Here is a 16,531-nt window from a genome sequence, read left to right as displayed (position 1 = left end):
TGTGTGACATCAGTCAAGGGTGTGATTGCTGGAGACACAGTAGGTCTCAACTTCAACAAAAGCATCTTAAAAAGTCTGCCACAACAGCTTTAAAGACAGGTGGGAGCAATATGGGCCACTTGGTAGCATTATTAATGGAATTTACAGCTCTTTGAATCACTTAAGCCAAAGAGAGCCGCTAGGTCTCCGGTGACTTGCCCAGGCCCCTCCTTGGCCCTGTGTTTAATGATGACACAGAAAGCACATTCATATTTTCTGATGCCACAGAGCTGAAAAGAAAAGCAATACACTGAAAGACAAACTCAAGATTCTAATGTTGCTACAGGACAAAATGATGACTCCAAACCACAGAACGAAATTTAATAAAAGGTAAATAATAATAGCATTTATTGAAAAATGAAATTTGCGGTTCAAAAAATAAATTACACAAGCATGGAATGGGGGGAGCCTGGCTTAACAATAGTTGATACACAAACTATCAGAGAGGGAAAGGCAGTTATCAGACATTTTAGAGCCGGAAGGGAGAGCCCAACCCACTTATTTTACAAATTAGGAAACTGGGCTCCGTAGGCCCAACTGTATGACTAGGAGGGCTTGTGGGAAAAGCTACACTGTTAGGACTCCAGCTCCTTTACCAAATATGTCAAACATTGTGCCAGCCACACCTACAGCCTCTTTTAAGGGGGCAGACCCCTGCTGATGAGGCAGCCTAGACCCTGGAATTTGTGATACCAAATTCTGACCTCAGCTGATTGAAATAATCAAGTGGGCAACTGACCCAAGACCTGGCCAGTCCATAGAGTAGCCAGTGGCTTATGAGGTAACCTGGTGTGGAAGTCAGAGATGATGTAAACTTATCAAATTTTCATTCTCAGGAATTTAGAGAAAATAAGGAGATGAACTCAGCAGTGGGAGCTGAAACTGAAAGGCTGCATACAAAGTATGTCCACAGAATGGAGTTCTCCACACCTTAAGCAACTGTGCCTGGCTACTCTCTCTCACATACTTAGTGGAGAATGATTATCCTGGCAGGGGTAATGAACCTGATCGTCATGCAGAGATAAAGTTGCTGTTACATAATGGGAACGGGAGGACTGCCTCTGCAGCCATGGGATTCCTGGGTGCCTCTTGGTGCTCCCCGCCCACTGATTATCCATGAACGGGCAACTGTGGCCCCCACAGCCTGAAAAGGGCAGAGTAATCAGGGCTCAGACCCCTAAGAAGTGAAAGCCTAGGTTATCCACCAGGCAAGCGATCTAGAACCAGCAAGAAGTGCTGTCTCAGGAGGAGGGAAGTCTGGAATGGATGCTAGAGGAACCTTAGAGTCTGTAAGTTGAATAGATGGTTGCAGCCTTAGAGCCAACCCCTGTGGTGGGGACTATAGTTTGCCTCACTAACCCTCCTATTACAAGTGTTTATTCCATCTCCTCCTTTCCCTTCTTTTTCTTTTTTTTTAAGAACTTGTAACTGCATCTACCCTGAGACCAGAAGAACTAGATAGTGCCTGGCCACCACTACCGACTGTTTTAATTAGAGCCACAATAGATGAACCTGATAGGATGGGAGAAAAATGTGGAGCAGAACCTCAAATTCCTAACAAACAAAACAAACCTACCAGGCTGTTTGAGACTTGAAGGCTCCCTGAGGCTATTGCCCTGAGGCACGCTTCGAACCTTGAACCAAAACTAACCCCTGAGGTCACCTTGTAGCTAAATAACAGATTGGCTCAAAAAATAATGACTATCACCCAGAAGTACTGCGCTCCTTTAAAAAAGTCATCTAGATGAGACTAAATGCTTAACAATTACTTTAGAACGTAGATGAGAATGTAAGGAGGCAGGGAAACTAGATTAATGGAAACAGAATATTGTGTAGAATGTAACCAATGTCACTTAATAGCTTATGTAGAAATTGTTGAATGGGGAACCTAAACTGCTGTGTGAACCTTCACCGAAAACACAATAAAATATTATTAAAAAAAAAAAAAAATTGTGACCAGTCACGCTCTTGAAGCAGGGAGAGTGTAGCGTGAACTCAGTATGGAACATGAGTGGATCTGAGCCATGCATGTGTTGATGGTGCAGACACTACCAGGGCCTCAGCCATGTCCCCTGGCCTCACTTCTGTGGTGCACGTTAGCCCAGGTTCCACCTGCCAGCCCACACCTCTTTGCTTACAGATTTTCTCTGGTGGCTCAGAGCTCAACCTCCACACAAAAAAAAAACTACTACTACGCAAGGCAGGCCTAAAGAGCCGGAGGGTCAATCTCCTCCCCCTCCCCTCTCAAGGGCAGCTCTCAAATAATGACTGGTGGGAACTGGTGCATAAATACGCCAGTTCCTTCACCCTTCAGGTGAGAATAAGGATAATTGCAGACATCCTATCTAATTCCTGATTTTAATTGAAATGGCTTTAGTGTTTCTCCACTGAGAACAATATTTGCTGTTAGGTTTTAGTAAATAGTCTTCATTATATTTAAGCAATTTCCCCCTTTTTTTTATTTCAGAATTTTTATTTAGGAATGGTGTTAAGTTATGCAAACTCACTGCTTGCCCCTGGGAAGCAGGCTGTTTCTGGGACTTGCCACCTTCCTAAAGGTCCTTGTTCTTGGATCTGAAGCCGGTTCTTCAGAAACCTGTCTGAGGGAATGCTCTCTGCAAGGAGCCCAGCAGAGCCCACTTTAAGCTCCTCACCTGTAACTGGGAGATGTCAGAGGCGGAGTGGAAGGGAGTGCCTTGTTGGGGTTGCCACATGCCCAGAACCTCCTCACCCTGACTAGTCTAAGTATTACTGGTAGATACAATGATGCTCACTAAAAGACTCAGAAACATTAATAGTAGTTGCCTCTAGTCAACTATTACTGGAGTGGGAATGGGGCAGGGACTCTTCTGCTTTTTTTTTTTTTTGCTAAAATTTCTTAACCTCGAAGCTATCACCATTCTGGATCAGATAATTCTTTGTTGTGTGAGACTGACTGTGCATTGTAGGATGTTTAGCAGCAACCTGGCTTCTACCCACTAGCACCCCTCCCCAGTTGTAGCAACCCAAAATGCCTCCAGATATTGTCAAATGTCCTGAGAGCTACTGTTCTATACCCTTCTGTTCTATTTGAATTTTTTTAACTACGTGCTCTAACTGCTTCTATAATTAAGCATTTAACCAAGGTCATGAGACAGAGGAGGAAATATGAAGCTGTTGGGAGGAAGCAGAAACATGAAGTAGAGAATATACAATAAAGGATGAAGAAGAAAAGTAGAAAGAGATTTGGATATAATCAAGAGAAGCAGAGACAAAGAGTATCTGGGTCACAGGACCAGAAAGACAGGAGTGTGAAAACCCCCATTCTTTATAATTCTTTAATTCTCTCTTGTATCTGTAATGATAAGGAGCCCTGGTGGTACATCGGTTAATTAAGCACTTGGCTGCTAACCAAAAGGTTGGCAGTTGGAACCCAACCAGTGGCTCCATGGGAGAAAGACCTGCGATCTGCTTCCAATAAAGATTACATCCAAGAAAACCCTACAGGAAAGTTCTACTCTGTCACATAAGGTCACTATGAGTCAGGATCTACTTGATGGCACCTAACAACAACATCTGTAATGATTCTCTGTAGCTGAGGTCTCCAGCACTGCCTAGGATCCAATAACAGACTGCAGAGGCCCAATCATTCCATAGCCACCGTTCTGGGATTTCCATTCCATTAAGTGTCGTACTTGCTCCAGGTGTCCTTACAATAAACACCCCTTCACTTAAGCTAGACTGAGTGAGTCTCTCTACTCCTGACGAAGTGCCCAGTCAAAGAAGTGGACCCTGACCCCCACCATGTGCTTAGAGCTACATTCACTTGTTAGCACCACACATGAAGAGGGTCTCTGACCAAGCAAAACAAGCGATGAGTAGATTGCAAATATGTCCTGTAAAAGAACTGTAGAAGGAATTTTAAAAAGCTTTTCCTGGGGAAAAAAAAGACTTAGGCCATCCATCAGCACTGGCTTTCAACCGCTGTTAGGCTTTCATATACAAGATGGAGAAGACTGATCGTAGCTCAGAAGGCAGAACAGGTGAGTGAAGAAGTAACAGGGAATTGGCAAATATTGTGTTATATATATTTTTACAACAATAATTAAAAAAAAAAAAAAGAAGTAACAGGGAGGTAGATTTTGGCTCCAAATAAAAAAAGTTGTATCAATAAAAAAGGCTAAGACTGGAAAAGATTGCTTGGTAGGGTAGTGAGCTCCCCACCTCTGGAAGTGGTCAAAAAGAGGCTTCAAGGGTGGTTCCTGCAGTGGGCGTAAGCTTGGGCCAGACTTATCAGCCTCCTTCAGCTGTATCTTTCTAGAAAAGTATAAGCTAGGAAAGAGACCAGGTACACCCACACATTTAGCAGAAATATTTCGGGGCTAAATGACATGATAATACCTTTAAGTAAGTCAGAAGAGGGTGGCTCATGGAGAAATTGAGCAATAGGGAAGATCTCAGAGGTTCAGCATCTTAGCTGGCCCTCGTCTGCTGGTCTTTCCCTACAGAATTAGTCAGATTTCGTGGTTGCAAGAGATAGAAAGCTAGTTTAGACTGGCTTAAGCAAAAAAAGGAAATTTATTAGCTTGCATAACCAAAAAGCTCAGGAGACAGATCTAGCTCTGGGCATGGGTGGATTCAAGGCTTCAAATGAAGTCATTAACACTTGGTCTGTCTCGGAAAGAAGTTCTGATACATGTTACAACATGGATGAACCTGGAAAACATTATGTTGAGTGAAATAACTCAGACACAAAAGGACAAACATTGTATGATCCCACTTATATGAAGTATCTACAATAGGCAAATGATAGAAAACAAAGTTTATTAGTTGTTGGTTACCAGGGCGAGCAGAAGGGGGAGAGGACAAGTTATTGCTTAAAGGGCACTGAGTATCTGTTAAGGATGATGAAAAAAATTGGAAACAGATAATGGTGATGGTTGTACAACATGGTGAACATAATTAATGTCACTGAAGCGTACATGTAAAAACGGTTAAAATGGCAAATGTTTTGTTATATATTTTTTTACCACAATAAAAAAAAGAAAGAATGGAAACAAAACATCCAACTTAAAAGACGGATTAAAAAAAAAAAAAAAGACTTGGTCTCTCTCCACGTCTCAGCTGTTTCCCTCCTTATAGCCAAAAACGGCTTGGAAGTTTACACCCATCTTGAGACAGTGTAGGGCAAGGCCAAAAGAGGCCTTGATTGGTTGGCTTCCGAGGCCCTTCCCAATTCCTTAAGAACTTCCTGTCACTGAACCTTTGGCTGTCCCAAAGCTCCTTCATCTCCAGGTTTTGGGTTTATTCTTACCTATCCTCCCACCTAGAAATTCAGGAAGAGGGGAAAAGCTGGGGCCCCAGAGGGCACTGGTACCTCCCCCTAGGGGATCCCTCCTGGGAATGTGCCTGGGACAGGGCACTCCTTCTGGCTGAAATCATACACCATTGGGGCAAGGAAGACCACTAAGGAAAGTACCGGCATCTATGTAGGGGGAAAAAATACCAGATATTTGGTAGGCTGCGACTAGTTGACCAGCCAGAGAGGTGGGGCAAGGGGGCCCTTCGAAGATGTTTGAGCGGGTTCCAGAGGAGGATTTGGCTGCACCACCATGTTTCTAGACCCAGGGCTCAAAAAGGAAGTTGCCACAGTCACGGGCCTGGGCCAGAGCACGAGCCTTGGTTATGAAGAGTCAGATAAAAAGATAACTAAACGGTTGTATGGCAGGGAGGAAGCAGAGGATACAGGTTTCTGGAACTGGGAGAAAAACAAAGTTAAAATCACACCGTCCTACAGACACACATGAAAAATAAAAACGTTTTAATACAAACTCAATTTACAAGCGACTTTTTGGGACAGTTCCGGCAGCCCACTTCGGAGTGACAGTACGCCAAGCCCCGGAAACGTGGGAGGCCGAGGCTCACTGAGCAGCAGAAAAAAAGAAGAAAAATTTAGCCTGGGGCATTTCTGGGGCGGCCCCGAGTGCAGGGACTACATCTCCCAGGATGCCGCGTGCCAGGCAGCGCAACGCCTGCGTAGAGGTGGTGGGCCATGCCGCGTCTCACCAGGCGGGGGCGTTCGGGACTCGGTCCTGAGCTGGCAGAGGTAGTGAGCGCTGCGGGGCGGAGTTGGGTCTGTGCTGCTACGGTTTGAGAAGCTCCTAGTAATGAGCTTTCAGAACTCCTCTCTGATTCCCGGCTCGTCCCCGCAAGTTGGCGGAATCCCAACTTCACCTTTACCAAGGTCAAACTCTCGCGTACCCCAGGCCGCAGACACACTGAGCTGTCTTCAGAAGCACAGCAGCTCTCAGGAACCCCACATCCCGCTGCCAGTGGTTCCCCGCATCCGGTACCCGCCCCCTAGAGCCACCCTCCCTCCTACACAGCCCCACCTGCCTGCCCTTAACCGCGACCAGAGCGCTTCCTGGGGAAACTCAGGTTGGAGACCTTGGAGGTCGGGGGACGCCGGGGCATTTGGGGTAGTGTGTGTGTGGTGGTGATGGGGGGTCCCACTTCCCGCCGGGACCACCAGGCGGCCTCAGGCGCAGACTTCTCTGCTCTATGGTTTTCTGTGGAACGCTAAGTGGTAAGAAGTCTGGAAGTCAAGGCCTCAGCTTTCCCTTTCTTCCCTCGAACCCCAGAAGGGGCTGTCAAGCCAGACCTGCTTGTACAGAGGCTCAAGAGGGAGATGGCGCAGGCTTCCATCTCAGAGTGAAATATTGTTTCCTGGAGCTAAGGCCGAGCTCCTCTGCTCGGAGCGACTGCCAGGGAGATGGATGGATGGTAAAGATGGGCTACAGGAAAGGTGGGTGGGGCCAGTGAGGGTGGGACGGGCAGTGGATAGCAGACATTGATAGATGGGACTAAGGTGCCTCTGACCCTGGAAGAAGTAGGGTTGGCATGCCTCTGTTTATGTATAAGAGATAGCGTGAATCTGTTGCCAGGGTAATTGAGGTGGTGAGCTGAGCCAGTTTAGGGCTGTGCTGTAGTCACTGTGTCGTGATGAGGTTTGGGAGGCTCAGGTTGTAACCAGAAAGATGGAGGATGTGATATGTAGGGCTTTTTTTTTTTTTTAAACCTACTACACATCTCGGTACACATCTCTTTCTAACCCATCCATCCCCTCCTCTCCATCTTCACTGCCACTGCCACCATTTTATCTCACCTAGATTACTGCAACATCTTCTGAAGAACACTCCCTGACTCCAGTTCTGCTAGCCTGCAGACTAAAATAGCAGCCAGTGCTATTTGTCTGACTGTGTTTATCCCTTGCTTAAAAACCTTCAGTGTCTCTCCTTCATCTCACCTACAGGATAAAGTCTAAACTCCTTGGTATGGTTTACAGACCCCATGGGATCTGGCTTCTGTCCACCCCTCCAGCCTCATCTTGCCATTTCCCCCATCTCACTATACCCTCTTGTCATTCGAATGAACTCTTGTCAGTTCCTCCAAAGAAGCCTCTCCTTTGCCTTGTGGTTCCCTCTGGAACATTTTCTGGCAGACTCCTCCTTTGTGTCATGTCCCTGCTTATAAGTCACTTAACCTATGAGCTCCTATGATCTCTATTGCAGAGAATACTTATTTTTAATAATAGCTAGCATTATTGAGCACTCACTCTTTTCTAAACACTTTACGAGGAATGCATTTAAACTTCACAGCCTTTTTTAAATAGACACCATAAATATCCTCCCTATTTTACAGATTCAGAAATTGAGCCCCAGTTGCACAAGAACACATGGATGGCCAGTGGTGGACATGGAATTTGAACTCAGGCAGACTGCGCAAACCCACCAATTGTAGCATGCTATATAATGTGGAAGGCTGGCTGGTGTTAGGAATTAAGCAGATGAAGGCAGAGGGGGTCAGAAGCTGGCTGAAAGGACATGAAAATAGACAGTGGAGAGAAGGAGTGTGCTGTCTCATTAGGGGGAGAGCAACTAGGAGTATATAGCAAGGCGTATGTAAATTTTTTGTATGAGAGACTGACTTGTAAACTTTCACTTAAAGCATAATAAAAATTAAAAAAAAGAATTAAGCAGGTGGTGGTTGGGCTAGTAGATAATACAGGCAAAGCAGATTTAATCCCCAAATTAAAATAAAGGCGATGACAAGCAAAGCTACTATCAGGATACCAGAAAAAAAACCCGTTGCTGATACCGACTCATAGTGACCCTATAAGACAGAGTAGAACTGCCCCATAGAGTTTCCAAGGAGCACCTGATGGGTTTGAACTGCTGACCTTTTTGGTTAGCAGCCATAGCACTTAACCACTACGTCACCAGGGTTTCCATTTACAGGATCACCGCCAAGGATAATGGGTGACAATTGAGAGAGCAAAGTAGAGATGAGGTGAAAAGAGGGCCAGTAGTGGTATACAGATGACAGTGAAGAATGGCACTGCTGGTGCCAAAACAGGGGTATAGGTGGGCTCATGATGGGCAGGGGGAGGGTTGATGGAGAAGCTGATGGAGGGGCTAGGCTCCCAGGCTGTGGGGGTAGCAGTGCATTGACAAGGTCATGGTGAGAGGAGTTCGGGGGTAGGGCACTTGAAGACCCCAGGTGATGGATGTGGGGTGACTTTAAGTGCAAATCCTGAGGATGTTCCAGCAGCAGCAAGAGTAGCCGAGGGCTGGGCTCCAGCCTTCCACCCCCAGTACCCACCGCTGCAGTGTTGATGAGGCAGTCCTTGTGGGGGCCCTACCGCATCTAGTCATCCCGGGTAGTGTTCTGTGCAGACGGCAAAGCTCACGCCCCCAACCTGTGGGGCCTGGTGCAGGTCTACAGCCCTCTAGGCAAAAAATCTAAACATTTTTGGAAAGTTTTATTTGAAAAGTTGGGGACATGACAGAGGCAATAGGATGGAGATTGCTGTTCCCCTGCCAGCGTTCCCAGATTAAAGCTAGGCTTGAGTTCCTTAGGTTCCTGGGCACCAGGACCCTTCTAATCTGTGGGTTCCCAAAGAATATACCTACCCATGTCCTCTCTCGGGCTCCTATGCCTCCCCCACTGCCCACTTCCTGTGCCTGAGGAGACATTGAGGTGTGGGGGTAGACTAAGGAGGAGGAGTAGGGAGAATCTATTTAAACTCCAGAAGGAGGGGGAAGTGAGAACCTGGGAGCTGGGGGAGGAGACTGAGAGGAACAGATAGGGAAAAAGAGTGGGGGAGAGGGACACTGCCTTTGCTTCCTCCATCCTGAAGATATTGGGGGTCTGCTAGTCCCCTGAGATGTCTCCCTCAAGCTCAGGAAGCTTGGGGGAGATCACCTTCTGTGACAGGGCAATGGCTCCCTATTATTGGGGGTGGTTGGGTAGCAGTCATGCCCTGGCCAGGGTTGTAGTAACCCCTGCCACAGGGAGGCTGGGTGAGGCAACCCTGCCATGCCAGGTCCTCCACTTCAGCTGGGTGCCGGCTGGCTATTGGCGTAGGCCTGATCGGGGAAGGAAGCCCGTGCTCGGCGGGTCTGGGAGCACACTGAAGCGTAGAGCTCCGGCTCGGGCCCCGAGGCCTGGGCTTTTGGCTCAGAGTCCAGCACCACCTCTGAGTACTTGATGGGGGCCCCAGGGCTAGGGACCCGGCTCTGAGGAGGCCGCAGCTGCAGGCTGGTGTAGCACATCACCTCCTCTGCAGCCTGGAGATGCAAGGCTGTTAGAAGTACACTGGACCCTTGTCCTACTTCCCTCCCCTCTTCTTCAACCCCAGCTGACTCACCCTGGTGGGGCCCCCAGGAGCTGGATCCTGCTGCTCTGGCCCTGGTTCTTGAGACAGCCGTCCTGGGACAGGGATCAGGAATCTGATTGGTTTCTTGTTCCTCCTCTTGCAGCCCCCAAATGCCACGACCTGGCCTCTGTGCCCCTGCCCTCTGCCAGCTCCCTACCTGTCTGCAGATAATGTAGGTTCCCATACAGGGGGGCCTCTTCCACAGACCCTCCAGAGCTGCAACACAGAGTTTGGGGTATAAGTGAGGACTTCTTGGTAAGGCGGAACTCTGGATCGACCCATCCTTCTGTTGTCCCCCACTCACCGTCCCTGCTCTGGATTGCTCCTGTTCCAGCCACTGGTCCACTGGGTCAAGTGTGCAGCCAGTGAGATGAAAAGCAGCAGCGTCACAGCCCCTAAGAGGGCCCATAATCCCCAGGCCTTGCCAAAGGAGGGGATTCCTGTGGACAGGAGAGAATGGGTGGGGGGTGCTACTGCCCAGCCCAACCCCTTAGCCCCCGCAGGTGAGACATTAGGCTGTATGACCCTCCCTCAGGAGCCCCTGCCCCGCCCAGCTCACCCCGCACTAGTAGATCCTGTAGATCCGTGCAGTTGTCTGCTGCTGCTGTGAGAGCCAAGGCCCCAGGCACCCTGTCCGGAGCCAAAGGGTCAGCCTGGCTCATGGCCTGACAGCTGCTGCAGCCCCCTTTACTCCCACCTTTCCCTGGGCCTGGGCCTCACAGCTCAGCATCCCCAATACTGGTGGTGGCAAAGTTGCTGGTTTCCGGGGAGGAAGGGGGAGGGGAAGGATTGGGTGAAAGAACAAAGACACCGCCCTGCACCTGCGCCACTCCTGCAGCTCCTGAGCATCCCCCCCTTGTGGCCCTGTGCCCCCCTTCAGCCTGAGAGAAGAGGGAGCAGGCTTGAGTGTAGTGAGCCACTGTGCAGTGAGCCAGTGAAGACTCCAGAAAGGGAGGGAGTGACTTGCCCAGGGGGACCAGAGTGCTGTGAGGCAGGACCAACAAGGACAGGACACCTGGCCCTAGGATCCCCTCCTGCCAAAGGGTGCCTACCTTTTTTCTCCAACTCTGAAGGAAAATGCATACCTCAATAAGGGCATTATATAGTGGGACAGAATGGGAGGCCTGGCACCTCCAATGCCACCACATCCTAAGGCTGACCTGAGGAGAATATGTTTAGATGATTGTTATCATTATTACTAGTGTTATAGTTTAGGGAAGAGTGGAAACTAGGTGCTCCTCCCTTCCATTCACCTACTTCACCCAGACTGTCCCTAAAAACTGTCACTTTTAGTGATTACTTGAACTAAAAAAAATCCTCTGCCTCAAGACTACCCTGGGAAACTGAGTCCTGACGTTGCATTCTTTCACTTGGGGAGTGGGTACCTGCTGTGCCTCAGAGATACCCCGACTACACAGGAGGCTATTGATATGAGAAGATAGATTTTAAGTTCCAAATATAAACCTTAGACCAGAAGTCAAAGATATATTTTGTTTGGCTCATATAATGTTTTTTAAAAAACATAAATTTACTGTCATTGTATATCAAGGGAGGGGATGGTAGGAAAGGTCCTGCCCCTCCAGTTGTAGGCAATAGGGGGATGGATTGTCTGTCCAAACCAAAAACACCAAACCCGTTGCCATCAAGTCGATTCCAACTCGTAGCGACCCTAGAGGACAGAGTAGAACTGCCCCATAGAGTTTCCAAGGAGCGCCTGGCAGATTCAAACTGCCAACCTCTTGGTTAGCAGCTATAGCACTTAACCACTACGCCACCAGGGTCTCCAGATTGTAGGAAATGTAAAAACGAAAAGAAAATAGACTAAAAATCAGCCATGTACTAGCAATTCTAAAAAATATCAGTAATAAAATGACTCCTCCCTGAAAAAGTTTGTAGATTTAAGTCCTAAATTTCTGAGGGTACCATTGCATTTTAATAATATACAAATTTCAAATTAGCACAGTTTTATTTATCCTTTAATAAGCATTGTAATTTGCATGGAAGTTAATCAGGGGAACTGGTATTATACAGTCGGCCCCTGATACATGCAGATTCATCTACATGTGTTCATTTCTAGGCTTAATTCATAACGGTTTGAAATTGTTCAAACCTGCTGTGGGCACAATTTCTGTTTCCAGACCCCATGGTTGGACTACATTTTCCTGTGTTTAATTTGTAGATTTAAAAGAAACAATGATTGTAAAGTCAAAGAAATTAAACGAGTTACTTTAAGGCTGACATTCTGTGTGACCAATTGGAATTTTCGTTTATATTTTAAAATTCCTGGAAATGTGAAACGGAATTTTTATGAATCTTTGTCAAATTTATCCTTATGTTTAAAACTTTCCCTATTTGTATGTTTCTTGCTTCATGTGAAAGAAACTTCTCGAAATGAAAGTTAATAAAAAGTATTATTTGATCAGCTATCAGAGATGGACAAATCTGGCTATGTTGTCTATTACTAGAGATTATTTTTGACGAAGTCATTGACAAACTTGTAGAAGTTAAGGATCAGAAACAAGAATTGTCATGTTACTTATCATTCAGACAGACCAAAATGTAGGTATGTTTTTTGCCCCTTTTTTCAAAAACAAAAACATACAAACTGTAACTAGAACTATTAACTTACCCATTACATTTTTCTTCTTGCTCTATAATGTTTAATTTTTAATTGTTTTGTTTTTTATACTGGCATAATTATAAGGAGCTCTGGTGGTGCAGTGATTAAAGCGATCGACTGCTAAGCGAAAAGTGGCAGTTCGAAACCACCATCAGCTCCTAGGAGAAAGCTGTGGCAGTTGGCTTCCATAGAGATTTGCAGCCTTGGAAACCCTGTGGGGTCGCTATGAGTCAGAATCGACTCCACTGCAGTGAGCATAATTAAATCCACACAAAATTCAGTAAAAGGAAGTGCTCAGTATCTGAGTTTCTTTGCTGGCCCTTAATATTATTGAAAATAATTTTGTCATATACAGGAGGCGAGTTTAATAAATGATGAGTATTTTTTTTTTATGGGTGTCAAATACGCTAAAGTGTGACTGGGATACCTTGTAAACATTAAAAATAGAGCAATTTCAAATTTTAAAAGTCCAGCTTTGTCGATTTATTTTTTAAAATCATAACCTGGCAATAGTGGGCCCAAGTTCCCTGAAGGCAACCATCAGTAGGAGTTGAGTAGGGGGCTCCCCTTTTAAAAGAGCTTTTATGTTTAATGAGGAGCTAGTTCTATAAACCTTCACCTAAAGTACAATCATTAAAAAAAAAAGTAAAGCTAAATAATAATAATAATTAAATCATGCTTTCTTTCCTCAGTGAGATGGTCTGGCCGAAATATCGCGATACAGGAAACTCCAAAGGTTTAGAATTGTCTTCTCAGGAAACAAGGGCAAAGACTAGTTTACTTTCTGGCCGGGGTGGGGGGAAAAGCTCTTAGTCCCCTGTGCGTATTATAAGTAGTGTTTAATAGGTCTGAAGGACAGAGAACGGGCACTTCCTCAACTGAAAATTCAGGACCTTCTCACCACCTGTGGAATTATAAAAGTGAGCCGCACTGAGAATGAGCCCCGTTTGGTTGGTGCGCACGGAAGACGCACTGCCTGCGTAACTAGCACAGTAGACGGACGACACCCCGCTATCACGCCGCTCAGCTAGCCAGCCGCAGATGGCGGGGTTGCTTCTTGGCGGGCTTACTGTGAGACGGGATGACCTGCGTGCATGAGCACGCGGCACTTTCTGCCCAAGGTCCGGGGACTTTCCCCTAGGCGTGAGAAATGAGGAACTAGTCCTCCGTCTGTAGCCTAGGAAACAGGCCTTCAGCACGAGCCACGCGTTAGTATCTGCAGGCGAGCCTTTTATAGGTGAACTAGGAAATTTATTTAAAGATGAGGGTGAGGAAGTTAGTGGTGTGAGAAATTTAAAAAACACATTTAGACATAGATTTCTAAGACTTTAGGCTCCTGGGGAGCATGTGGCTAATAAAATACCTGAATAAATAAGAAATAAACTAATTTAGGAAAACCGGACGACAATGCCTTATGCAAATAGAGCTGGCCCCGCCTCCACAGTAGATGGGCGTGGCCCCAGCAAGGCCCAGAGAGACAGCTAGTGTGCGCGTGCGCACTGGGGCGGCCGGCCACACGCAGGAACGCCTCAGTGTCCCAGCTCTCTACGTGTGCAGGTCGGCAATGTCCGGCGCGCTCTTGTTCCAGGGGGTGCTGGGGCTGCTACTTTTGTCTGTACTGCCGGGGCTCCTCGGAGACCGCCCCATCCCCGACCTCCGGGCACACCCAGGTACCAGCGAGGGCTGTGGAGGGATGCTTGGTCTGTCCGTGGGTCCCAGGCCCCGCTCTGCTCACCCTCTCCTGCCCTCCCTCCGCAGGGGACCCCACCCAGGTCGGCCTTGGAGCCAGAGCCACGGAACCCCTGCAGCGTCCGCCACCCAAGGACCAGCGAGAGCAAGCCCGACTTGGGGCTCTGCCTTTGGGGGCGCTGTACACTGCGGCCGTAGTGGCTTTTGTGCTGTTCAAGTGTTTGCAGGTGCGGGACTCCCGGGGCTGGCGGTGCTATATACCAGGAACAGGACATATCTTCCCATGAAGTCTGTAAAATGAAGACATTTGTCCCTTCGCTTTTCAGCAGTACAGGGTGATTTTTAAGATCCAGCGAGGTAATGGGTGTGAAGGGCGCTTGGTAAATTGTAAATAATGACCATCGCGTTTATTCCTCCCAACAACACAGCGAAGAGAGTAAGTCACTTGCACAAGGTCACTCAGCTAGTAACTGGCAGAGCTGGATTGGAACCCAGCTATCAATGTTTTTTTTTTTTTTATCAATGGCACTGGGTTTTTTTGGGTTGTTTAGTGTTATGAAAGTGCGGTTCCTGGTGAGATTCCAACCTTGGCTTGAGCGTTTGATTGCTCTAGCCAGTGTTTTAGTGTTCAAGGGACCAAGCAGTTTCATGTTCTCCTTGGGAAAGGGGCCCTGAAATGTGAGCTGACAGTACATTTTGGTGGATTGAAACTGGAAAACTAGAGGGGATAACTAATTGGCATCATGATACCAAATAGATTTGACAGGCTAGGATGAGGAACTGAAATTAATGATGAAATTTACCAGGGATAGATTAATTTTATTCTTGGACCCAAATGCAGACTGGAAGAAACAAGATTTAACAGGATTTATCCCTGAAAGAGACTTAGGCATTCTACTTGACTATAAGCTCAATTGTATAATGTGATAACCCACTTTCCAAATCAGTGCTAGGAGTGAGGTAGTTGTGCTTTATCTGCTGATCAGAGCACCTCTGGAGAATTTCAGTCTTTTCAGGGCATATACTGAGTAAAGCAGCCTGATAAACCATGTCACATGAACACTGAAAAGATGGGGTCTATTAAACCAAGAGAAGATGCTGGAAATGCTAGGTGGGGGGAGGGGGATGGAGAATGATTGCTGTCTTCAAACTCCTGAGGGGCTATCATGTTGAAGAGACTTTTTTTAGAAGACTAATCACCACGGCATGAAGCTAAATGGACACGTTTTGATTTTGTACTAAGAACTAACAATCAGAGCTATATCAAAGTGGAGTTACTCCTGGAGGTGTGGCAGACTGAATGACCACGTGTAGGGTCTCATTGACATGTTGCTTCATGTCCTGGGTGGGTGGGGAGCTGGACTAGATGTGATTGACTCTCTAAGGTGAAAGCTCAATAGCTTTCTGTACCTGAAATTGTCTCCCTGGCTTTGGAGGCTGAGGTGGTGGAGCAGGATCTTTTTACTGCAGTTTTGCCCTTTCCTTCTTCCACAGCAGGGGAAAGATGAGGCTGCAGTTCTCCAAGAGGAGGCAGGCAAGGAATCATTGCAGTCAGGTGAGTTTTGCAGAAGTCTATGTTTGGTGGGGGATTAGGGTACAGCAGAAGATAAGTAACCATTGCCCCCTTCTCCTTTACCCCCAGAGCAACAGCTGGCCCAGTTGACACAACAACTGGCCCAGACAGAGCAGCACCTGAACAACCTAATGGCCCAGCTGGACCCCCTGTTTGAGTGGTGAGGAGAGTAATGACTTGTGTTCAGGAGAATGGGGGCGGGTGGTAACATGGGGTGGGCATCCCCTGAGTGGACATTTCTGCAGTGTGACTACTCTGGCTGGAGCTCAGCAGGAGCTTCTGAACATGAAGCTACAGACCATTCACCAGCTGCTACAAGAGAACAAGTTGGACAAGGGTGTGGAGGTTGCAGAACCAGGTAAAGGGTTGGAGGTGAGGATCTGGTGGAGATGGAGACAATGTCTAAAATGGGATCATGCCTGATCTTTTCCCTCACAGAGGCCAGCTCACCCTTTCCTGAGGATTTATCTATAGAAGAGACTGGTGACAGTCAGGCCTGGGAGGAGCCCCTAAACTGGAGCACAGAGACATGGAACCTAGCTCCCGCCTGGGAAGTGGTGCAGGGGCTAAGAAGAAGAAGCAGCGTGGCTGCAGCAAAGGGCCCCAGTCACAACTCCAGCTGGGAGGGAGGGAAGGGACAGCAGCTGAAGGTTTACTAAAACAAACCCTATTCTTGTGACTGGGCGCTCCTGCGTGCTTTTTCCATCCCAGCTGGTTGTACACACCCATACTAGGTGCCTAAGGACAACTGGGCCTTCTTGAAAAGCTTCCCTTATTAGGATAAAACAAGGCTGCCCTCCAGGGTGAAGGCAAAGATAGAGGGAGCTCCAGTTCTTTTCCTTGTATTTCTGAGGCCACCATCATGCCAACCTTCAGGGCACAAAAATCGCTTTCTTCATTTAACTGAGAAGGC

General features: G+C 47.2%; 4 protein-coding genes across 5 annotated transcripts in view; 2 read left to right on the top strand and 2 right to left on the bottom strand.

Moving 5' to 3' along the window:
- TESK1 (testis associated actin remodelling kinase 1) overlaps positions 1 to 13,525 on the top strand; it is a 28,307-nt gene extending 14,782 nt beyond the window's left edge. Inside the window, exon 10 of the mRNA XM_003407298.4 lies at positions 1 to 13,525. This exon is cut by the window's left edge and continues 11,572 nt beyond it. The gene's annotated coding sequence lies outside the window, so the exon portion shown is untranslated.
- Positions 9,355 to 13,189, bottom strand: SIT1 (signaling threshold regulating transmembrane adaptor 1). Its single transcript, XM_023545158.2, has 5 exons — positions 10,296 to 13,189; positions 10,041 to 10,176; positions 9,894 to 9,952; positions 9,728 to 9,789; positions 9,355 to 9,647 (listed from the first exon to the last, which is right to left on the bottom strand). Exons 1-5 carry the CDS (start codon positions 10,396 to 10,398, stop codon positions 9,414 to 9,416), a joined length of 594 nt encoding a protein of 197 aa, XP_023400926.1. The 5' UTR covers positions 10,399 to 13,189; the 3' UTR covers positions 9,355 to 9,413.
- ARHGEF39 (Rho guanine nucleotide exchange factor 39) overlaps positions 13,303 to 16,531 on the bottom strand; it is a 7,212-nt gene continuing 3,983 nt past the window's right edge. Inside the window, exon 9 of the mRNA XM_064291751.1 lies at positions 13,303 to 16,531. Within this exon, the coding sequence (XP_064147821.1) occupies positions 16,357 to 16,531 (175 nt within the window). The 3' untranslated portion in view covers positions 13,303 to 16,356.
- Positions 13,839 to 16,297, top strand: CCDC107 (coiled-coil domain containing 107). Of its 2 annotated transcripts, none has more exons than XM_003407602.4 (6): positions 13,839 to 14,026; positions 14,115 to 14,272; positions 15,543 to 15,600; positions 15,688 to 15,778; positions 15,864 to 15,976; positions 16,057 to 16,297. In XM_003407602.4, the coding sequence occupies exons 1-6, from the start codon at positions 13,921 to 13,923 to the stop codon at positions 16,275 to 16,277; spliced, it is 747 nt and encodes a 248-aa protein (XP_003407650.4). In that variant the 5' UTR covers positions 13,839 to 13,920; the 3' UTR covers positions 16,278 to 16,297. The 2 variants fall into 2 exon arrangements, with proteins under 2 accessions (XP_003407650.4, XP_023400925.2); XM_023545157.2 differs by having other exon boundaries at positions 13,840 to 14,026; positions 15,540 to 15,600.

This window comes from Loxodonta africana, chromosome 9 (assembly GCF_030014295.1).
Source record: "Loxodonta africana isolate mLoxAfr1 chromosome 9, mLoxAfr1.hap2, whole genome shotgun sequence".
Lineage (NCBI taxonomy): Eukaryota > Metazoa > Chordata > Mammalia > Proboscidea > Elephantidae > Loxodonta > Loxodonta africana.
This window is presented reverse-complemented; position numbering and strand designations above follow the sequence as displayed.